The following is a 17,286-nucleotide window of genomic DNA, read 5'->3' on the forward strand; positions in this document are numbered from 1 at the left end:
TTTGAGACCCAGCAGTTAACGAAACAAAGCTGCTGCTCATGGAGCTTCTGTGCTCACGGGGAGAGACAGACAGTGGGTACTAAAGGTGGCAGGAAAAAGTAGGACAGCATAAGGGGCTTGGGGTGTGGGCTGGGGGTGGTGATGATCATGTGGTCAGGTGGGCATGGGGACATTCGAGCCAAGGTGGCTGATGGGAGGAGCATTCTAGGCAGAGGGGGCACGCCACGCTGCAGCTGGGGGGCGGAGCCCTGGCTGCACTGAAGGCCATTGTGAGGACAGGAAATGGGACTGCAAAGGGGTGTCTTCATTTTGCTTTTTCTGCCTCAGTGGCTGTAGGCATCTCTGTCATTCCAGTGCCTGGAGAGGGACTGGCCAAGCTGCTTTCATTGCAGGAACTTGCAGGCCCACCCCCTGCTGGGGGGGGAGTGGCCTGGGGCATGTGGGAGGAAGCCCTGGGGGAGGGGTTCAGTGGGGGGGGGCGCTCTTTGTGCTGGAGGAGGCAGGTCTGGACACGGGGCCACGTGGTGGGAACGTGGCCGGAGGCTCTGGGGCTGTGTGCCTGCAGGACCAGCCTGCAGTATGGCATCATGTGTCTGAAGAGGCTGAATTACGACCGGAAGGAGCTGGAGAAGAGGCGGGAAGAGAGCCAGCATGAGATCAAGGGTGAGCGGTCAGCTCTGGAGCCTCCTCTGGAAGCTGGGGTGCTGCTGGGGAGTAGGGACCTGGCTGAACCCCCAGGCCTTGGCGGTGTAGAGGCAGAGGCGGAAGGTGCAGCCCAGCTCCTGAGGAACTGGGGCCCCGGTCTGCGGGAGAACGCCCCTGTCCAGCCACCCGCGACCCCCACAGTGGACAGTGCACCGCGGGGACCAATGCAGTGTGTCTCCAGGACAGGGCCGTGGACTGCATGGAGGAGGTGTCCACGGACCTGGGTGGTAGACAGGAAAGACCACGAAGGCGGGAAGAGTGAGGGGCCCATTCCAGCCTGGGGACGGGATGGCCTGTGCCAGCGCTCGGAGCCAGGGGAAGGTCAGGAGCCGGCTGGCCTGACCCTGAGCCACACAGGCTGCGGGGAATGGAGCAGAGTGGGCTGGCCGTCCGGGGAAGGGGGCCCTCCTGCCCGCCCTGCCGGGTTCAGCCTGGGCCCTTCCGCCCTCTCCCCACCTCAGATGTGCTGGTCTGGACCAACGACCAGGTGGTTCAGTGGGTCCAGTCCATCGGGCTCCGGGACTACGCGGGACACCTGCACGAGAGCGGCGTCCACGGCGCCCTGCTGGCCCTGGATGAGAACTTCGACCACAGCGCGCTGGCCCTGGCCTTGCAGATCCCCACGCAGAACACGCAGGTGGGCTCCTCACCGTACTGCCCCGGCCCCGCCCTCATGCACAGGCCTGGGGGTTGTGGGGGGTTCCTCCGGGGCCTGTCCCCGAGGGGACCACAGAGTCCACATCTCCTTCGTCTCCCACCTTAGGGCTCTGTCCCCAGGCCCAGGCCTGAGAAACCGAATCGATCCAGTAGCTGAGCCCCGAGCCTCTGCTTGGTGGCCTGTGTCTCCCTGGCACCAGCTCTGAGGATTAAACGTCCCCTTAACTATGGGGCTGTCACCCAAGAACGCATCTCAGTTCGCTGGAGCCCCCCGTGCTCGGCCCTTCTAACTCCAGAGGGGCCACCTGCTGTGTGCAGTGCCGCCTGACCCTGTACATGCGCGGCAGGCGCTCCTGGGCAGGGGACTGCCCCCGGCCCATCTGCGGGGTTCGGGGACGATGTTCACATCCCACCGGTTCTCAGCGTCTGTAATTTCACGAGCTCTGATTCTGCTGCCTCTGGGCCTCCGTCTTGCCTCGTCCGACGGAGCAGCCTAATCTCAGCCCTCGCTCTTCTCGGCTGGCCACACTGCACGTGGCTGTCCAGTCTCTCGCACTTCAGCCCCGGAGCCGCAGGGCCTGTCCCGGGAGCAGAAGCACCGGGCTTGTGCGAGGGCGGGACTGCGGCCTCGTGATCCCGGGTGGCGCGATGGCCTTTGGGGGTGACGGCAGCGCACGCGGCCAGGGCCCCTCCCCGACCCCTGTGGATGGCGCAGACGCCCGTTCTCCGCCCCCCAGGTGCCTTCCCTGCACCGCCCACGCTCCGCGGCCCATCTCGTGCCCCGAGTGCCGTCTGGCCACGCGCACGTTCACTCTGCTTCTCCTTCCTGGCCGTTTATAAAGCCATCACGGCCCCAGTACGGCGAGGACCGTCCTTGCTGAATGGCGTGGGGGGCGTCTTCCCCGGGAACGGGCTTCGTTTTGCCTTCTGTCTGCGTTTCTGCGGGCAGCGGCTCACCCGGGCCCAGGGGCTGGGCCCCTCTGCTGCCGTCCGACCGTCCGTATTTTCCTGGCCCCTTCATGTCGCTTAGCAGTTAGGGGCAGGGGGTCCGCCCCGGTTCGGAACGCGTCGTTGGGAATGGGCGAAAGGATCTGGCGGCAGTTTTAGAAGCTTTCCCGTCTCTGGCCCGTCCCAGGCCTCCCAGGCTGAGCTCCCGGGGGCCAACGTGCCACGCAGCCCACGGGCCGCCAAGCCCGTGACTGAGGAGCCTTCCAGGGTTAAGTTGTTTGTGTTCAGCTTTAGGAAACATGTTTCTTTTCCCTGAATAAATTAAATCCCTATTTGCGACGGCCTGCTTGCTCTTTGTCCCCACAGAAAGGCATGATTTTCACTTATGGACAACACATGTGGCTGAAGCCTGTCTACCCGCGTGTCCTGTGGTCCTACTTTTTAAAAAGTGACAGTTGTCTAATTTGCTTCATGTGAAAGAGCTCTAAGGTTTACAGTTGACATTTAAGGACCCTAAGGTTTGCTTGAAGGAGCAGATCAGTTACTGCGTTAGATTCTGCCTTCGGACCCCTAGAGAACAGGTGACAGATGGCACCGAGGTCCCTAACTACAGCTCCGCCTCTCTTCCCCGGTGGATTCCAGGCTCGCCAGGTGATGGAGAGAGAGTTCAACAACCTCTTGGCTTTGGGCACAGACCGGAAGCTGGATGACGTGAGTGCCCATGATTTGGGGCCCTCGGGGTTCGGTCATTGTCAGTTCACTGGATTGAAGGTCACGGGTTCTGCTTTCCTTGGGTAGATGGTGGCAGGGCCATGGGCAGGAGGGAGGGGCTGACGCCAGGGCAGGGCCCGGCCCTGCAGTGGCTGGAGATGTCTCGGTGAAAAGGCTCGCTCAGACAAGAGCTGGAGGCGGTGTGTGTTGTCCCTGTACCTCCTCCCGGCTCTGTGCCCGCCCCTGGCCATGCAGGGTCCACGGTGTCCCCAAGGGCCACCTCTCTGGGATCAGACCTTTCTCTTCATCTCTCAGGCCCTGTCCCTTCTGTGCCATCGGCACAGCATGTCCCCAGCCTGCTCGTCGAGATCCCAGGCCCTGTAGCCGGGTGGCTGCTTGCAGGCAGACGTGAGGCTGACCTCGCTAAGTGATGGGCTTGCCGCTCACTCTGTCGTGGACGCTGCTGAGCACTGGGCGCGGCACGAGCCCCTCCCGTGCTTGCGTTTGCCCGGGTACCAAGCGAAGGGCCCTCCCACAGCCTTGTTGCTGGAAGCAGCGCCTGGCGTCAGGTCTGGTCAGGCTGGCCCCGAGCCAGGCCGCATGTGGTAGGAGACTCTGACGCTCCCTCAGGCACACGTGCCAGATGCACCTGCTTCCTGAGAACACGGCCCCTCTGCCCCGCCGCCTGCCCATTCAGCCTCTGGTCCCCAGCCTTGCTGGCCCTTCCCTGGCCCTTCCCGACACGTCTGCCTTAGCTCCTTGGCTCCAAACAAGTTCGAAAGGAGCCCAGATTGTTCCGTCTTAGCTGCTCTGTGTGTGCTCTGGTCCCCATTTCCTGTGTCGCTTCCCCTTCTCCTGCTGCCCCACAGTGCCTCTGCTGACAGCGCTGGCCCCTGGGACAGCCACAGTGCCCCCTCTCATGTGGGCTGAGCCGCCTCCGTGGGCCGCTCCTCCGTCCCACAGACAGGACATACTCGGGAGCACCCAGAGCTGGTGGGGCCTCTTCCCCAGAGACAGTTTGGAGTCGGACGTTGCTAACAGGTGCACACGGCCGTGTGCATGCTCCGGTCTGGGGCACGGACTGCAGAACCCCACCTCAGGGACCCTGGTTCCCTTGTGCCCCTGCGTGGGCCCCCACTCACCCTGCGTCTCCGATGCCGTCGGGGGGAGGGCCCCCCGTGCATCTCGCTGTGCCCCCTTCCGACGTCTAAGCTGCTCATCCCTCCACCTCACAGAAGTGTCTTCACAGGCCTCCCCCGGGCCAGGCCTGGTGGTGGTGAGTGACAGCTCACTCTGTGCTCGCAGCCATCTGTGTGACAGGGCATTGTGGCATTTGGCGGTGAGGAACCCTAGCTGTTGTCACAGGCTGATGTGTGGCAGAGCAGGACTGGAGCAAAAGTGCACCTGGTCCCTATGCCTCCTGGAGGCGTGCGAAGCCGGCCACCCGGTCACGCCTCAGGCACTGGAGTAGAGCTGCTGAGTAGGCGACACCAGGCCGGGGGCACCAGGGGACTTCTGGGGTGCACTGAGGTGCCAGGCTGAAGAAGACTGTCTCGCAGGAGCTTCATCAGGTCTGGGAGTGGGTGGCATGTGTGGGCACAGAGTGGGCCCCGGGAGGCCCCTCCCGTCCCGCCCTCCAGCACCCTCCAGCCGTCTCTGCGACTCTGGCTCCCGTTTCCCCTCAGTGTCCAGTCCACCTTCACGGTGCAAGGGCAGGGGGCAGGGCAGGGCTGTCCCTGGCTGAGGGGGTGGGAGGGGCAGGGACACCCTTAGGGCTGGCAGAAGGTGGGGATGGGGGGGCGCGGGCTCCGTTATGGGGAGGACAGAGATGAGGCAAGTTCCTGGTACTCACGGACAAGGCACCTGCCTGGAAAGCCCCACCGCGGAGCTGAGACGGCTGCTCCGGCGCCCGCAGTGTCCCGGGCACGACTCGGGGGCTGAGGGACGATCTCAGTCTCTGTCCCAGGGACACAGACTTTGACGGGGAGAGAGATTAGTGACGTAATCTCAGGTGTGCGTACAATGCTGCTCGGCCCACAGGTCCAGCGGAGGGCTAGGGCTGGAGAGGGGCACTGGGCCCACTCAGGGCCATAGGCCCCAAGGAGCCAGGCAGCAGTAGTGGCTTAGAGTCCCCCGTTCCTGGGCCGTCTGCCCAGAGCAGTCTGAGGGTGCAGGCGCAGGGGCTTCGGGCTGCGAGGCAGGGTGCCAGCGCTCTGTGGTGAGGGGGGAGGAGCGGAGTCTGGGGGGTGCGGCGTGGGCTCCGTGGGGGGTCCGTGCACAGCGCATCTTGTGTGCGTCCTGTGTGCGCAGGGCCCGCACCTTCCGTAATTTTGCGGATTTGGCTGGCACTGGGGAGGGGTGGACAGCTGGGGTTGCCCAGCACAGCCGCCTGCCCGGCCACCACACGGCGTTGTCCCCTGGTCCTGTCAGGGTGTGCGGCCTGAGGAGGAGACGGGTCATACTCTTCAAGGGTCCTGTTGCCCGGTGTCCTGACTCCCCACCCACCCTGAGGCCCCCTCAAGAGTGGACGGGGAGCGGAGCGCTGCCTGGTGACCAGTCCCAGGATGGGACTGAGAAGAGGGGTACTTGGAAGGTCGCCGGGCATCCGAAGCCAAGTTGGAGAGGTTGGGGACATGCCATCAGAGGGGACCCTCCAGCCCGAGCCGGAGCGTTCAGAGTCACAGAGTAGTCACCCACCTCAGCAGGTTCATTTCACAGGCGGAAAAGCTGAGGGCCAGGCGTTTGCCCCCTTCTTTCCAAAAGGGCAGGGGCGGGGGCTGGTGGCATCTCTGCTGTGTCCCTGCGCAGGGGGACGACAGGGTGTTCCGCCGCGCGCCGTCCTGGAGGAAGCGCTTCCGGCCGCGGGAACTCCCGGGGGGCATGCTGGTGTCCGCGCCCCCGCCCGCGAGGAAGGTCGAGCCTGAAGGTGAGAGACGCTGTGAGTGGCATTGTAGAGTGACACGTGTCCAGGACCGTGTAGAAAGTGTCATGGCGGGATCTCTGTGTGCTGAGGTACCCCTTCCGCCCTGCCAGGCCCTGCCTCCCACCCTGACTCTGAGATGAGGGGGCTGGGAGTGGAAGGGTGAGCTCGCTTCCTGTGCCCAGGAAGGCCCCGAGCGGGGGCCCCCACCCCGCCCCTGCCGCCCCCTGCCTGGCCCCCTGCACCCGGCCCTTCCCCCCCCATCGCCGGCGCCCGGCTGGGCTGTCACCGGCTGTCACCGGCAGGTCCCCTGCAGCCCCGCCTCCCGCGCCGCCCGGCTCAGCGCTGGCCTCTCTCCCCAGCTCGGTCCCACTATCTCTACGGACACATGCTCTCCGCCTTCCGGGACTAGCGCGTCCCCGCCGCGGCCCCAGTCTGCTGTGACTCCTGTGGCCCCAGAGGACGGAGTGTTCCCGCCCTCCGACTCGGCGCCCTGAGACCCCGCTGTCCTGTACGTCTGAGGACGTGGCCGGCCATCTAGTGCTGTGCAAATTCTGTGGGAGGGACAGCGGCCACCTCTGGGTGGGTGTGACCTCCCCCTCAGCTCCTGGACCTGGTGGGCCTAGACTGCCACCCACTGGGGAAGAGAAAGATGTCAGACGGTGCCTTGTGGGCCGGTCTAGCCTTCTGGTCCCTGTCCCCGTCCCCATCCTGTGCCAAACAGCCTGCGTCTGGTGTGGGCACCCCTCAGCATTCTTCTTCCCTGGAGCACCCCACAGCTGCCTCCAGCACCACCTGGGGCTGGCGGGGAGCAGCAGGCCCCTCTGCCCAGGATGGCGAGGCTGAGGAGAGGGAGGCTGACCAGGACACTCCAGGCACTGGCTGAGTGGGACGACCGTGCCCACTGTGCGTTTGAGAGGGACAGGGGCCTCAGGCTGGGGAGGAGGGAAGGGAAGCGCTCCACTCCATAGGCAGGCAGGGCCACGGGAGGTGGGGACAGCGGCCTGTGGTGCCTTAAGCCCAAAGGGCTGTGGGGTGGCCCCGCTGCTGGGTGGGTACAGGGACTGTGCGTCTTCGCTCTGGGGCTGATCGGCTGTGCACTGCCAGCTGCTCCCAGCACCCCGCCCCTGGTCCCCGCGCCCATGCTGTGGCACCCCCAGGAGCAGCCTGCTGAGCGGCTTACACACATGTACATGGACCTCGGAACCAGCTTTGGGGTGGTTGACTGAGGCACCCTTCCCCGACCCCCGTGGGAGAAAGCAAAGCTTTCCTGTCTGTGGGTCAGGCCCAGGCCAGGTGACTGAGTGTCAGTGAGGCCGGCGCCTCCTGCTCACGCCCAGAGCCCCCCACGTTGCTTGGGGCTCCCGTGCTGGGCAGGGACTGCCTCCTCCGAGAGCTCAGAGACCCGCCAGCTTCCGCCACGTCACTTCGTTTCCCCAGCAGCCAGCACGGTGGCGGCTGCAGCCGGGGCCGCAGTTCCTGGTTCGCTAGGAATAACATTCCCAAGAAATCTCTGCTTCACGCATTTCCTCACCCTGCCGAGGTGCCTGGGCGGCTTTGGGACCCAAGTTCAGGATGAGCGGGCGGAAGCCCGGGCGTCATCGTAGTGTGTGCAGCATGTTTCCTGGAGGGGGGCTGAGCAGCTGGTTTGCAACCTGATCGACTGAGGTTCTGAGCAGGGCGGGCGAGCAGGTGGCGTAATGGCTCAGAGCACCCCGTCCGGGAGAGATGGAGCCTGGGGCAGTGCCAGGGTCCAGAGCCCTTGGCCACTTTTCGGTGGAGGAGAGGTCCCCAGGTGCAGGCAGAGCCACCACGTGTCATGCCGTCTCTCGCGGTCCCCTGCCCTCCCTATTGATCAGGCCACTGCAAAGGGGGCAGGAGGGGTTGAGCAGAAAATGAGTCGGTGGTGAGAAATGCCCTGAGCCTGGGCGGGGGGCAGTCAGATCATGGGGAAAACCCAGGTTCCTGAGATGGTGGAGTTAGGGACCAGGACGCCATCTGGCTTCATCAGGGGACTCGATGGGCGAGCCCCTTCTCTGCACCTGAGCCCTGCACGGTGGTCGTGTCATAACGCAGCAGCTGGTGGGACCCGGGTCCCCTCAGGGCATCTTGGGATTGCATGGAGGTGACCAAAGGCTGCCGTCCTGGTATATCTGTCGCCTCGTGGCCAGTGTACTTGGAGAGTCACCAGTGGCCTGAGCCCCTCACCGGCCCCCTGTCCTTGCCAGGCCCCTCCTCAGTGCCGTCCTGGCTCAGTGCAGCAGGAACAGGTGTGTGGGTGAGCGTGCGTGTGTACGTGCCAATAAACAAGCTGGTTTTGAGACGCCCTGCATGTGGCTCTGGTGTTTCGAGCTCACCTGGCATGTCCAGCTCCCTCCACAGCCCTCAGGGCAGTGAAAGTGGAGTTTAATGCCCCTCGCACAGGTGTGGAGTGCTGGGGAGGCGGCCGCTGGGGCTGCCCGTGGCCCAGCAGCTCTGCTCACCTGCTCCAGCGCCCCCTCATCCCCCCAGCTCTGGGTCGGCGTGGCATAGGAAGCTGCAGGGCCCCCTGTCCCCACCCCCGTCCCAAGTCCATCCCGCTCAGCAACTCCGTGTCTGCCGAAGCCCAGCACTGACGGCAACTCCCAGACCCTGTCGTGCACCACCTGGGAGGTGTTCCTAGCCGTCCCTAGCTATACCCAGCAGAATTAGCGGCGGCCACGCTTTGCCCCAGCTCTCTGCCAGCTGAGATGCTGTCTGAGTCCCACCCTTGGGTCAGCCTTGTGCCCTCTCTACCCCTCGATGTGCAGCCTGGACTGAATAAGCAAGCCAGCCTCTGCCAGACGGGTTTTATAAGGGTTAGTATTTAGTGAGAGTGAAACTCACTGGGAACTGGCATGTGCCGGGCGCTGCTCTATGCTGGCTTAGCGTGTCCGCTCGTGTGCAGAATGTGCTCAGCTGGCGAGAGGCAGGTGGGGACCCCAGAGCCAGGCCCTGACTGCAGTGCCCTGTCCTTCACTACGACACGTATTTAGATAGGGCCTCTGACCCTGCGAGTGGCACACGCCCCGATCTCCTCTCCTCTGAGGCTGACTGCGTCCTGGACAGTCTGGGATGGCAGCATCCTTGGCACGGAGGACGACATGGGAGCACATCAAGGGAGGGCACGCAGGCGAGGGAGGCGTGGCCTGGTGCCCGAGCCTCTGGAGGCCCTTCCCATTCTCTCCATGATCACGGCGAGACGGCCCGGTGTGGTGATCCGCCGGCTACGAGAATCTGAAGGAATGCAGAAAATCTGCAGTCCCCCAGTGCCGCTGTCCAGCGGGAAGGGAGAGGCAGAAGGAGCAGGCTGATGTGGGTTCCGTTTTGGACATGCTGAGCTTGAGATGAGACCCGAACATCACATTTCTGTGACATTCATGGGGAAGAAAGGGATCTATGTTTCTTTCCTGGGCCACCTCCTTTTGCCCGTCCCAGTGAGGTTCCACGCTTCTGGTCGGTGCCTGTGGCTGAGGGGGAGGTATGGCCAGCATCGCCATGGGGTGAAGGTTGGGGTCTCCCTTTGGCCTGGGCCATGCCTCCTTAGCCAAGACCCCAGCCCAACCCAAAGCCCTCCTGAGCTTGAGCTCACTTCCGGGGGTCTCCGCCCTGGGCTGAGGCCCGGAAGCCAGGAATTCAGAGAAGCAAATGGGCTGATGAGCTGGGAACTGCGTTCCACCTGTGAAACGCCCTCGGTCGTCCCTCCCACCTCCTCCTCCATGTGGCCCAGCACCTGCTGCACCTGCAGCACTGCGGCTTTTCAGCTGCCAAACAGATCACTTTGAGAAGTCGGGTACCTAAGAGTATTTGTCGGCATCGGCGAACCGTACCTTAGGCATTCCGCAAGGCGCGCTAATTGTCGACACTCTCCACGGACTTCCTGTTTACACACTGACGCTTGCTGTGTCAATTTCGAGTCATTCTTATCTTTCCCTGTGGGGTTCCCTGGCGGCAGCTTTTGATTACCCCGGTTCGCTTCGCTGCAGGTGCTTCCACTGGAGATCTGAACTGAAGCGCCTTTCCCTAAAGAACGACCGACCACTCAGTGCTCATTAACCCTCATCTGTAATTTAATTGCGAAGGCTAAGCTCTTGCTAAGCTAGGAAAGTCCCCGTGCTTTGAGGATGGTTTCTGCCCCCACCTGGCGGTTTCCCCTCACGCCCGTGCGGTCCCAGCAGCTCTTTCTCCCTGGGGGGAGACGTGAGGACCTGGGGAACAAAGGAGCTGACGAAGGGCAGGCCTGACCGTAGCCGGCACCCCTGACCTAAATGGCCATCTCTGAGCACTGTCCATTCTCACCAAGTTATGAATATGGACCGCAGTTTCCAATGGACATGGCAGCTGAGGAGGGATAAGGAATGTGCCCAGCAGCCCCAGAGCCTACCAGCCCCTCAGTGGACGCGAGCCCCTAGCAAGGGGGCAGCTGAGGCAGTGGGACTGTGTCGGGGTTTGGGGGTGCCAGACAGAGGACATGGACCTGAGCAGCCATCAGGGAGAGTGGGACTGGGTTTTCCAGATGAGCAGCCCTCCCGGCTTCTGAGCCTGCTCTGAGCCCCTCCCCCTGTTCCCTCTGCAGAATTTCTGGGGAGCCCTGGGGGCTGCCTGTTGAGCCCCGCTCAGGAGCAAGTCAAGCGGGGGCTGGGAACATGGCCCAGCTGCGTCTGGTGAGTAACCGTGGTGAGGGCCCACGGGACCAGGCTTTGTCCAGACGTCTCAGCTTTGGCAGTGCCTCTGAAACCGGCAACTTGCAGCATCTGACAGCTGAGCCCGAAGCACTTGGAATTAGTCTCTGGTGGCTGTCGAGGGTCCGTTTAGATTCTGACCCTGGTGCTTTCCACTTAATCCTATGTGGTCTCTGCCCCAGACCTTCGCTCCCTGTTCTCCACCTGCCTCTCCCCTCAGAGCCAGCCTTCGGAAAGCAGCTTCCCGTCTGGAGGGGACCCCTGCATTGTCCTTGTGAGCCCCTCCCCTCGGCCTCAGCAGAGCTGCCTTCTCTTCTGAGTGGTCGGCAGGGGCCAGACTCCCTGCAGTCTGGAGGGATGGGAGGGTGTGGCAGGGGACACGCTGGCTGGCCGCAGGGAAGTGGCAGTGTCTGACCCCAGCCAGCCTGATTCAGTCGCCCCCCACCTCCCTACGGGGCTCCGGGTGGTGTCACGCCAGAGACGAGGCGGGATGAGGGAGGGGATCCCACAGGTGCCCCTGCCTGGGGCCGTGGGCCGTGGGCCACGGGCCGCGACCTGCCCAGTCAACGGCAGGGCCTGTGGGATGTGAGAATCGGTGTGGTGAGCGCTCGGCGGCGGGTTTTCCCACGTGTCCCACAGGGTTCTGTGGACCTGGCGTCCCAGGGCCCCAGCCGCTCTGGCCCTCGGACGCCATCCCTGGGTGTGTCTGGACTGGGGGGGATGCGGGTGCAGCAGCCCCCACCCCATCATCTCGGACACTGTTCTAGCACCCAGTCTTTATTCATTTTTTAAAAAAGGAAATCCAAATAAGTTAGAAAAAAATACAAAACAATGGCAAAACCACACGATGCTTAGTTAACCAAAGAAATCACCCCAAGAGTCCCTGCCCCCCCCACCTGTCCCTGGCAACTTCGCACAGGAGACCTTGGTCAGATGGCAGTTTCACAAACAACACACAAACACAAAACGGAACAAAACATAAAGCCGCGGGAAGGTTCCCAGTGTTCTCTGCAGAAGCTTGGCCCCCAGGGACTTGAGAACAGAGCGACGTCCTGTTCTCTCCCAGCTCAGGGCAGGCCCAGCCCAGCCACTGGCAGCGGGAGGGGACAGGGACAGCAGGTGTGCTCGGCTCGTCTGGGCAGACACGGGTGCCCGAGGGGTGCGCTGAGCCCCGCTTCCTCTCCCTGGAGATGCGCGCCTGAGCCCTGAGGAGCTGGCCGAGTGAGAGCGTGCGTTCCCTCTCTGGGTGGTGGGTTAACCTTACTTGGACGAGGAGGGGGTGGGCTGGCTTGTGGCCGCCCCGGGCAGGAGGCCTCTGCTGCAGACATGGTGGCATCCGTGGCCGGCTTGGGGCCCTCCCGGGCACCCGGCCTGGCACACGATCTCAGTTGGGCATGGATTCGTCTGGGAAAGCCGCAGAGACGTCCTCCACGGTCATGCCGTCCACGATGGAGCTGAGCGAGTGCAGGTTGTGGGTGTCTGTGGGGTCGGCTGTGAGCAGATGGTCTGCAGGGAGAGAGGGCAGGTGTTAGTGGGCAGTTCACGGGGTGAGGCCTGGGGTGCCAGGACAGTCGGCTGAGCAGACTCAGGTCCTGCTGTCGCCTGAGCCGTTCCCCACGGGGCACGTGGCCCCCAAGCTCCGCAGCAGCCATGGGTCTGAGGCCACTGTTCTGGCTGCTGTAGGTGGCATTGGGCCCGGGCTGTCCTTCGCTGGCCCGGTGAGGGGCTCTGACTCAGCGGTTCCCAGGGGCCCCTGGGACAGGGACAGTCTCCTCCTCGGGGAGAAGGTCAGCACCAGCAGGGCGGGGGGGGGCAGCAGCAGGCAGGACCTCTGTGCTGGTCAAGACTTCAGGGAGGCACAGGGCCACCCCGTCCGCTGTCGGCAGGTCCCTGGAGGGGCCATGGGGAGGAGACTGGGCCTGGGGACAGCTGAGGGGTTCGAGCCTAGGGCACCGGGGTCCGGCCTCACTTACCCCCAGGGCTGGGGCCAAAGTCCAGTGCACTGCTCCACTCTGGGCTGCAGGAGGCGCTGGACACCTGTAAGACGCAGAAGGGAGGTCAGAGCACGTCCGAGGTGCCCTCTGTGGACAGTGGGCAGGAGCCCCCTCGTGGGCACTGGGAGAAGGTGGCCGCCCAGGCTGCCCCAGCCTGGACCCGTAACAGTCGACCGCGGAGCCCCTGCTTCCTGGCCTGCCCTGGCCTCCACCCTGGCGCGGCCTCTGGCTCGCTGGGCACGGGCCTAAGGGCTTGGGGTTCTTGGCCCACGGCTAGGGGCTGGGGTCTCGGGCCGGCCAGGTGGGCCTGTCCCCAGGCACTGCGGTCACCGTCGCCCCCACACGGCTGGCGCTGGCCAGGCCCCTTCCGTGCTCTGCCGCCCCCCCCGCCCCCCGCCCCCCCGCGGCCTCTGTCTTGTCTGGAAAGGACACGGGGACTCAGGCGCTCGCCACACAGCCTGCTGGGCCCCGGGGGCCGGGGCCACTCACCGCCGCGGGCTGGCCGCTGGCGCCCCGGCAGCGGAGGCCGCGCTCCTCCTGGTTGAGGGCGCGCAGCAGAGCCTGCAGGCGCTCGATGTACTGGATGGCACTGCGCAGGATCTCGACCTTGGGCAGCCGCTGGCTGGGGTTGGGCAGCGCGCTCCGCTTCAGGGCCTCGAAGGCCTCGTTCACCTTCTTCAGCCGGCGCTTCTCCCGCAGTGTGGCCGCCCGCCGCCGGTCCACCGACACCGACTTCCTCTTGCACGCCTTGCACGCCCACGGCAGGCACTGGCCCGGGCAGGGCTCGGGTGGCCCCAGACCCTGGTCTTCAAGGGGCCCACGGGCCTCGGGACCCAGGCCAAGCTCGGCCCGCTCGTAGCCTGGGGGCTCGAAGCCCTGCAGGTGGACGGGCAGGTAGCTGTCCCCGTCGCAGAAGTGGGGCTCCTGGTAGAAGTAGGGGGGCGTCTCGTACAGCTCCATGGGGTCAGAAGAAGCTTGCTCCTGCTGCTGGCCCCCGCACGCCTGCAGCCCCTCACGCCAACTGCTGGGTGCCATTTAAACCCTCCCCGCTGGCACGGAACCAGGGATAAATATAGCCAAGGCCGGGAAACCCGAGCCCCGCTAAGCTGTTGCTGCACATCAAGACACTCGCAGTGGATCAGTGTGACTCGGCCCTCCCTGGCCAGCCCCCGGGGCAGGGAGGCCGTCTGTAACTTGATTAGTTCTCGGAGCTCGGCAGCCCCCACGGGCGGGGTGGTGGGGGACACACGCCCCTCTCATCTGCTCCTTTCAATTACTGCTGGCGGGGGGCTGCCCGCCCTGCTGGCCGTCCGGACAAGCCGAGTGGGCTCCAGGGAAGTCAGGTCACCCGGCCCCCTGACTCCTGACAGCATGTCACCCCACTCAGGGTCAGAGGACCCTCTTTCACAGACCACCCTCCCAAAGGCTGAGGCTGCTGCCGTTTGGGGTACATGTGGGCTCTCAGTGTCTGGGGCCGGAGGGCTGAGGGTTCAAGGGGCAAATGGATCCCTCGGTGGGTCAGAGCAGCTTGACATCGTGTTTCTCTTGGGTCTTGTGGGACCGGCCCGCTTTTCCTTGTTGGTGGACTCGGGGGCTGCTTTCACTTCAGAGCCCGCATCAGGGTCAGACCAGCTACAGGGGCCGCTGTCCCCACGGTGACAAGGTGGAGACCTAGTGAGCCCTCCGTCCCCTCCTCGCTCCGGACCTTTGTCTGTGCTGCCCCAGCTCCTCCTCGACTGTCCCTGGCCCCTCGCCGCACGTGGGGACGGGGTCTCTGAACTCAGCGGGTCCCCCCTTCTTGACCCTGGGCTTGGCGCCACGTCTGCCCGCGGGGGCTGTCGGTGTGACACGCACCCTGCAGGCTTCGCGCGTCAGGGGGGAGGGACAGCGTCCTCTCTGGGCCTCTCGGTCTGTGTCACCTCTTAGCAGGGGCCCAGGAGCCGAGAGGGCCAGCACTCCCCACCCGGTGGCCATGCCTCCCGGCCGGCAGCACACAGGGCCCCTCTTGGGCAGGAGGGTTGCTGGGAGCCCACGGCAGGGTCTCCGCCCTCGGGGACACATCTACCCAGCAGACTCTGATCGTCGCCCAGCTCTACCTGAAGCCCAGGGCCAGAACCCCCTCCCAGGTGGCCATCGCCCAGCTCCGCTGCCCTTGCCCACCCCACACCGACGCCTGCGCCGGCTGCAGGTGCCTCGTGGGTTCCGGACCCTTCTGTCTTTTTCCTTTTGGTCTCGGTTTCCTGTGAGGACCCAGTGGACTAAGTCTGACCCCTGCCCCTGGGACAGACGAGGCTGACGTCAGTCCCAAACAGCGGTGGCGACAGCGGAGCCGGGTCCTCGGGGAAGATGTCACAGGGGCTGTGCGACCTGAATGCGGCTGTCCTTCCTCTTGTCCACGGGGAGGAGCCAGGACAGTGCTGGCGTCCTCGGGGCAGGGCGCAGAGATGAGGGTGACACAGCTGGACTATGGAAGGGCCCAGCAGGCTGAAGGGCCCGTGGGGTCTTTTTCTGGCTTCTGGCCTCAGCGCCGGTGGACAGTGGCAGCATGGGAGCTGGGCTCTAACCTCACTTTGGCCCTGACCAGCTGGACTGAAGGAGAATTGAACATCCCCGCCCACCAAAAAGGAAAAGAGAAAAAGAGAACATTGCCTCAGTTTACACTCGAACCCTCTGATCCCTGAGAATAGCAGGGATGTTGAAGTTACTATGGAAACCCAGAAATCGCATCATGTTGTCCTTTGGGGATCCATTCTGCCTCCCCTCCAAACACCCGTCCAGTCCTCCAAAGATGGGGCAGGGACCAGGCTGGTTCTGTGACAGTTTCCAGGGTCCTACCGTCTGGCCGGCACGTGCGGACACTGATGGGCGACGTTCCGTAACAATGACGGGAGGGCCGCCGAGGTCAGCAGCACGCGCAGGGCCTGGTCCGCAGCAGAGGAGCAGGCTCGCCCAAGAGCTGTCTCGGGTGGGGGGCGCCGAGGTTTGGGGGACAGGCTGACCAGAGGTTTAGAAGGGAGAAGAGGAGGGAGGGGTGTGGGGACAGGTGGGCTCAGCGGTCGGGACCCACAGATGTGACGGCAGGAGGCCCTGCCGGGCACCTAGGGACCGAGAGGCGGCCACGCGGAGGACATGGCAGTGACCCTGCAGTGACCCACTGAAGGTCCCAACACCGTATTCAGGCCGGAGGATGCTCAACCGAGAGAGGATGGTGTGGTGTGTGTGCGGACCGTGGCGTGAGTGTGACGTGTGTGGTGTGCACATACGCAGCATGTGCGGTGTGTGGTGTGTGTGCGTGTGCAGCGTGTGCGGTACGTGATGTGAGTGCGTACGTGTGCGTGTGTGCGCGGCGTGCGTGGTACGTGATGTGAGTGCGTACGTGTGCGTGTGTGCGTGCGTGCGCGGTGTGTGCGGTACGTGATGTGAGTGCGTGCGTGTGCGTGTGTGCGTGGCGTGCGCGGTACGTGATGTGAGTGCGTACGTGTGCGTGTGTGCGTGCGTGCGTGTGCGGCGTGTGCGGTACGTGATGTGAGTGCGTACGTGTGCGTGCGTGCGTGCGCGGCGTGTGCGGTACGTGATGGGAGTGCGTACGTGTGCGTGTGTGCGTGCGTGCGTGCGCGGCGTGTGCGGTACGTGATGGGAGTGCGTACGTGTGCGTGTGTGCGTGCGTGCGTGCGCGGCGTGTGCGGTACGTGATGTGAGTGCGTACGTGTGCGTGTGTGCGTGCGTGCGTGCGCGGCGTGTGCGGTACGTGATGGGAGTGCGTACGTGTGCGTGTGTGCGTGCGTGCGTGCGCGGCGTGTGCGGTACGTGATGTGAGTGCGTACGTGTGCGTGTGTGCGTGCGTGCGTGCGCGGCGTGTGCGGTACGTGATGGGAGTGCTGTGGACATGGAGTCATTCCCTCCTTCGATCGGGGATCATGAACTGCGCCGTGTGCTGGGGCCTGCAGCACGGTCTCAGGGAGTGACGAGGGTGCACAGAGCCGCCAGCAGGGCGATGAGGGAGGAGGCCGGGAGGCGCACATGTCGAGTCTCCTGCAGGACCCGTCAGTCCCAGGGCCGCGATGTGGCCGGCAGAGCCTTCTGTGTGACCGTTGCCTCCCAGCAAACATGACGGTGGGGCTGGGGTCAGGGTGGCCGAGCGTGCCCAGTTTCCAGTGACTTGCTGTGCATGTCTGTCTGAGTGAGTGGCCTGGGTCCCAAGTCAGGCCCAGCTCTGGGCACAGGCCCTCCCGGGACTGACCTCGAAACCATGATAGAGGGACTGTCCCTTGACCCACCTTGTTGCTGCCTCAGGCCAGTTGTGGAGAAGCTGAAGCTGCGGGCCTGCCCCCCACCCCCACCCGGCATGAGCTGCCTCTGACGGACGGGGACACACTCGTGCCTGCACAGAGCAGCCTTTGTGCGCCCAGCAGCGGTGATCCGTCAGCGCCAACCTGACAGCGGGTGTCAGCCCTAATCCCCACCTGGCACAAGGGTCCCCCCCTCACTGAAGCCGCCTCCTCCAGGGGAGGCCTGACCCCCCGCTGGCGCCCCACCTGCTGGCCTCAGCCTTTCTGTCTGTCTGGTGCCGCCTGACCTCATTTGCATGGTCCTGGTCCTGACCCCACCTCCCCCACCTCCCCTGCCCCTCACCTAGGCCCATCTTCCTGAC

The 17,286-nt window shown here is 64.5% G+C and overlaps 2 protein-coding genes across 7 annotated transcripts in view; one reads left to right on the forward strand and one right to left on the reverse strand.

The window, feature by feature from the left end:
* PPFIA4 (PTPRF interacting protein alpha 4) overlaps window positions 1–8,815 on the forward strand; it is a 37,414-nt gene extending 28,599 nt beyond the window's left edge. For 2 of the 6 annotated variants that reach the window (XM_015586571.2, XM_015586573.2), the window contains 5 exons: window positions 566–663; window positions 1,167–1,342; window positions 2,953–3,021; window positions 5,830–5,947; window positions 6,304–8,813. In XM_015586571.2, the coding sequence (XP_015442057.1) occupies window positions 566–663; window positions 1,167–1,342; window positions 2,953–3,021; window positions 5,830–5,947; window positions 6,304–6,353 (511 nt within the window). In that variant the 3' untranslated portion in view covers window positions 6,354–8,813. Of the gene's footprint in view, window positions 1–565; window positions 664–886; window positions 1,027–1,166; window positions 1,343–1,468; window positions 2,912–2,952; window positions 3,022–5,829; window positions 5,948–6,303 lie in introns of those variants that run through there. The other 4 variants (XM_015586572.2, XM_015586575.2, XR_001516556.2 and 1 more) reach the window with 4 other exon arrangements.
* Window positions 8,816–12,025: 3,210 nt separating this feature from the next.
* On the reverse strand, window positions 12,026–13,595 carry MYOG (myogenin). The gene is made up of 3 exons (XM_006908306.1): window positions 13,089–13,595; window positions 12,615–12,678; window positions 12,026–12,147 (listed from the first exon to the last, which is right to left on the reverse strand). The coding sequence occupies exons 1-3, from the start codon at window positions 13,593–13,595 to the stop codon at window positions 12,026–12,028; spliced, it is 693 nt and encodes a 230-aa protein (XP_006908368.1).
* Window positions 13,596–17,286: the final 3,691 nt, after the last annotated feature.

Source organism: Pteropus alecto, unplaced genomic scaffold (genome assembly GCF_000325575.1).
Source record: "Pteropus alecto unplaced genomic scaffold, ASM32557v1 scaffold563, whole genome shotgun sequence".
NCBI classification, from domain to species: Eukaryota; Metazoa; Chordata; class Mammalia; order Chiroptera; family Pteropodidae; genus Pteropus; species Pteropus alecto.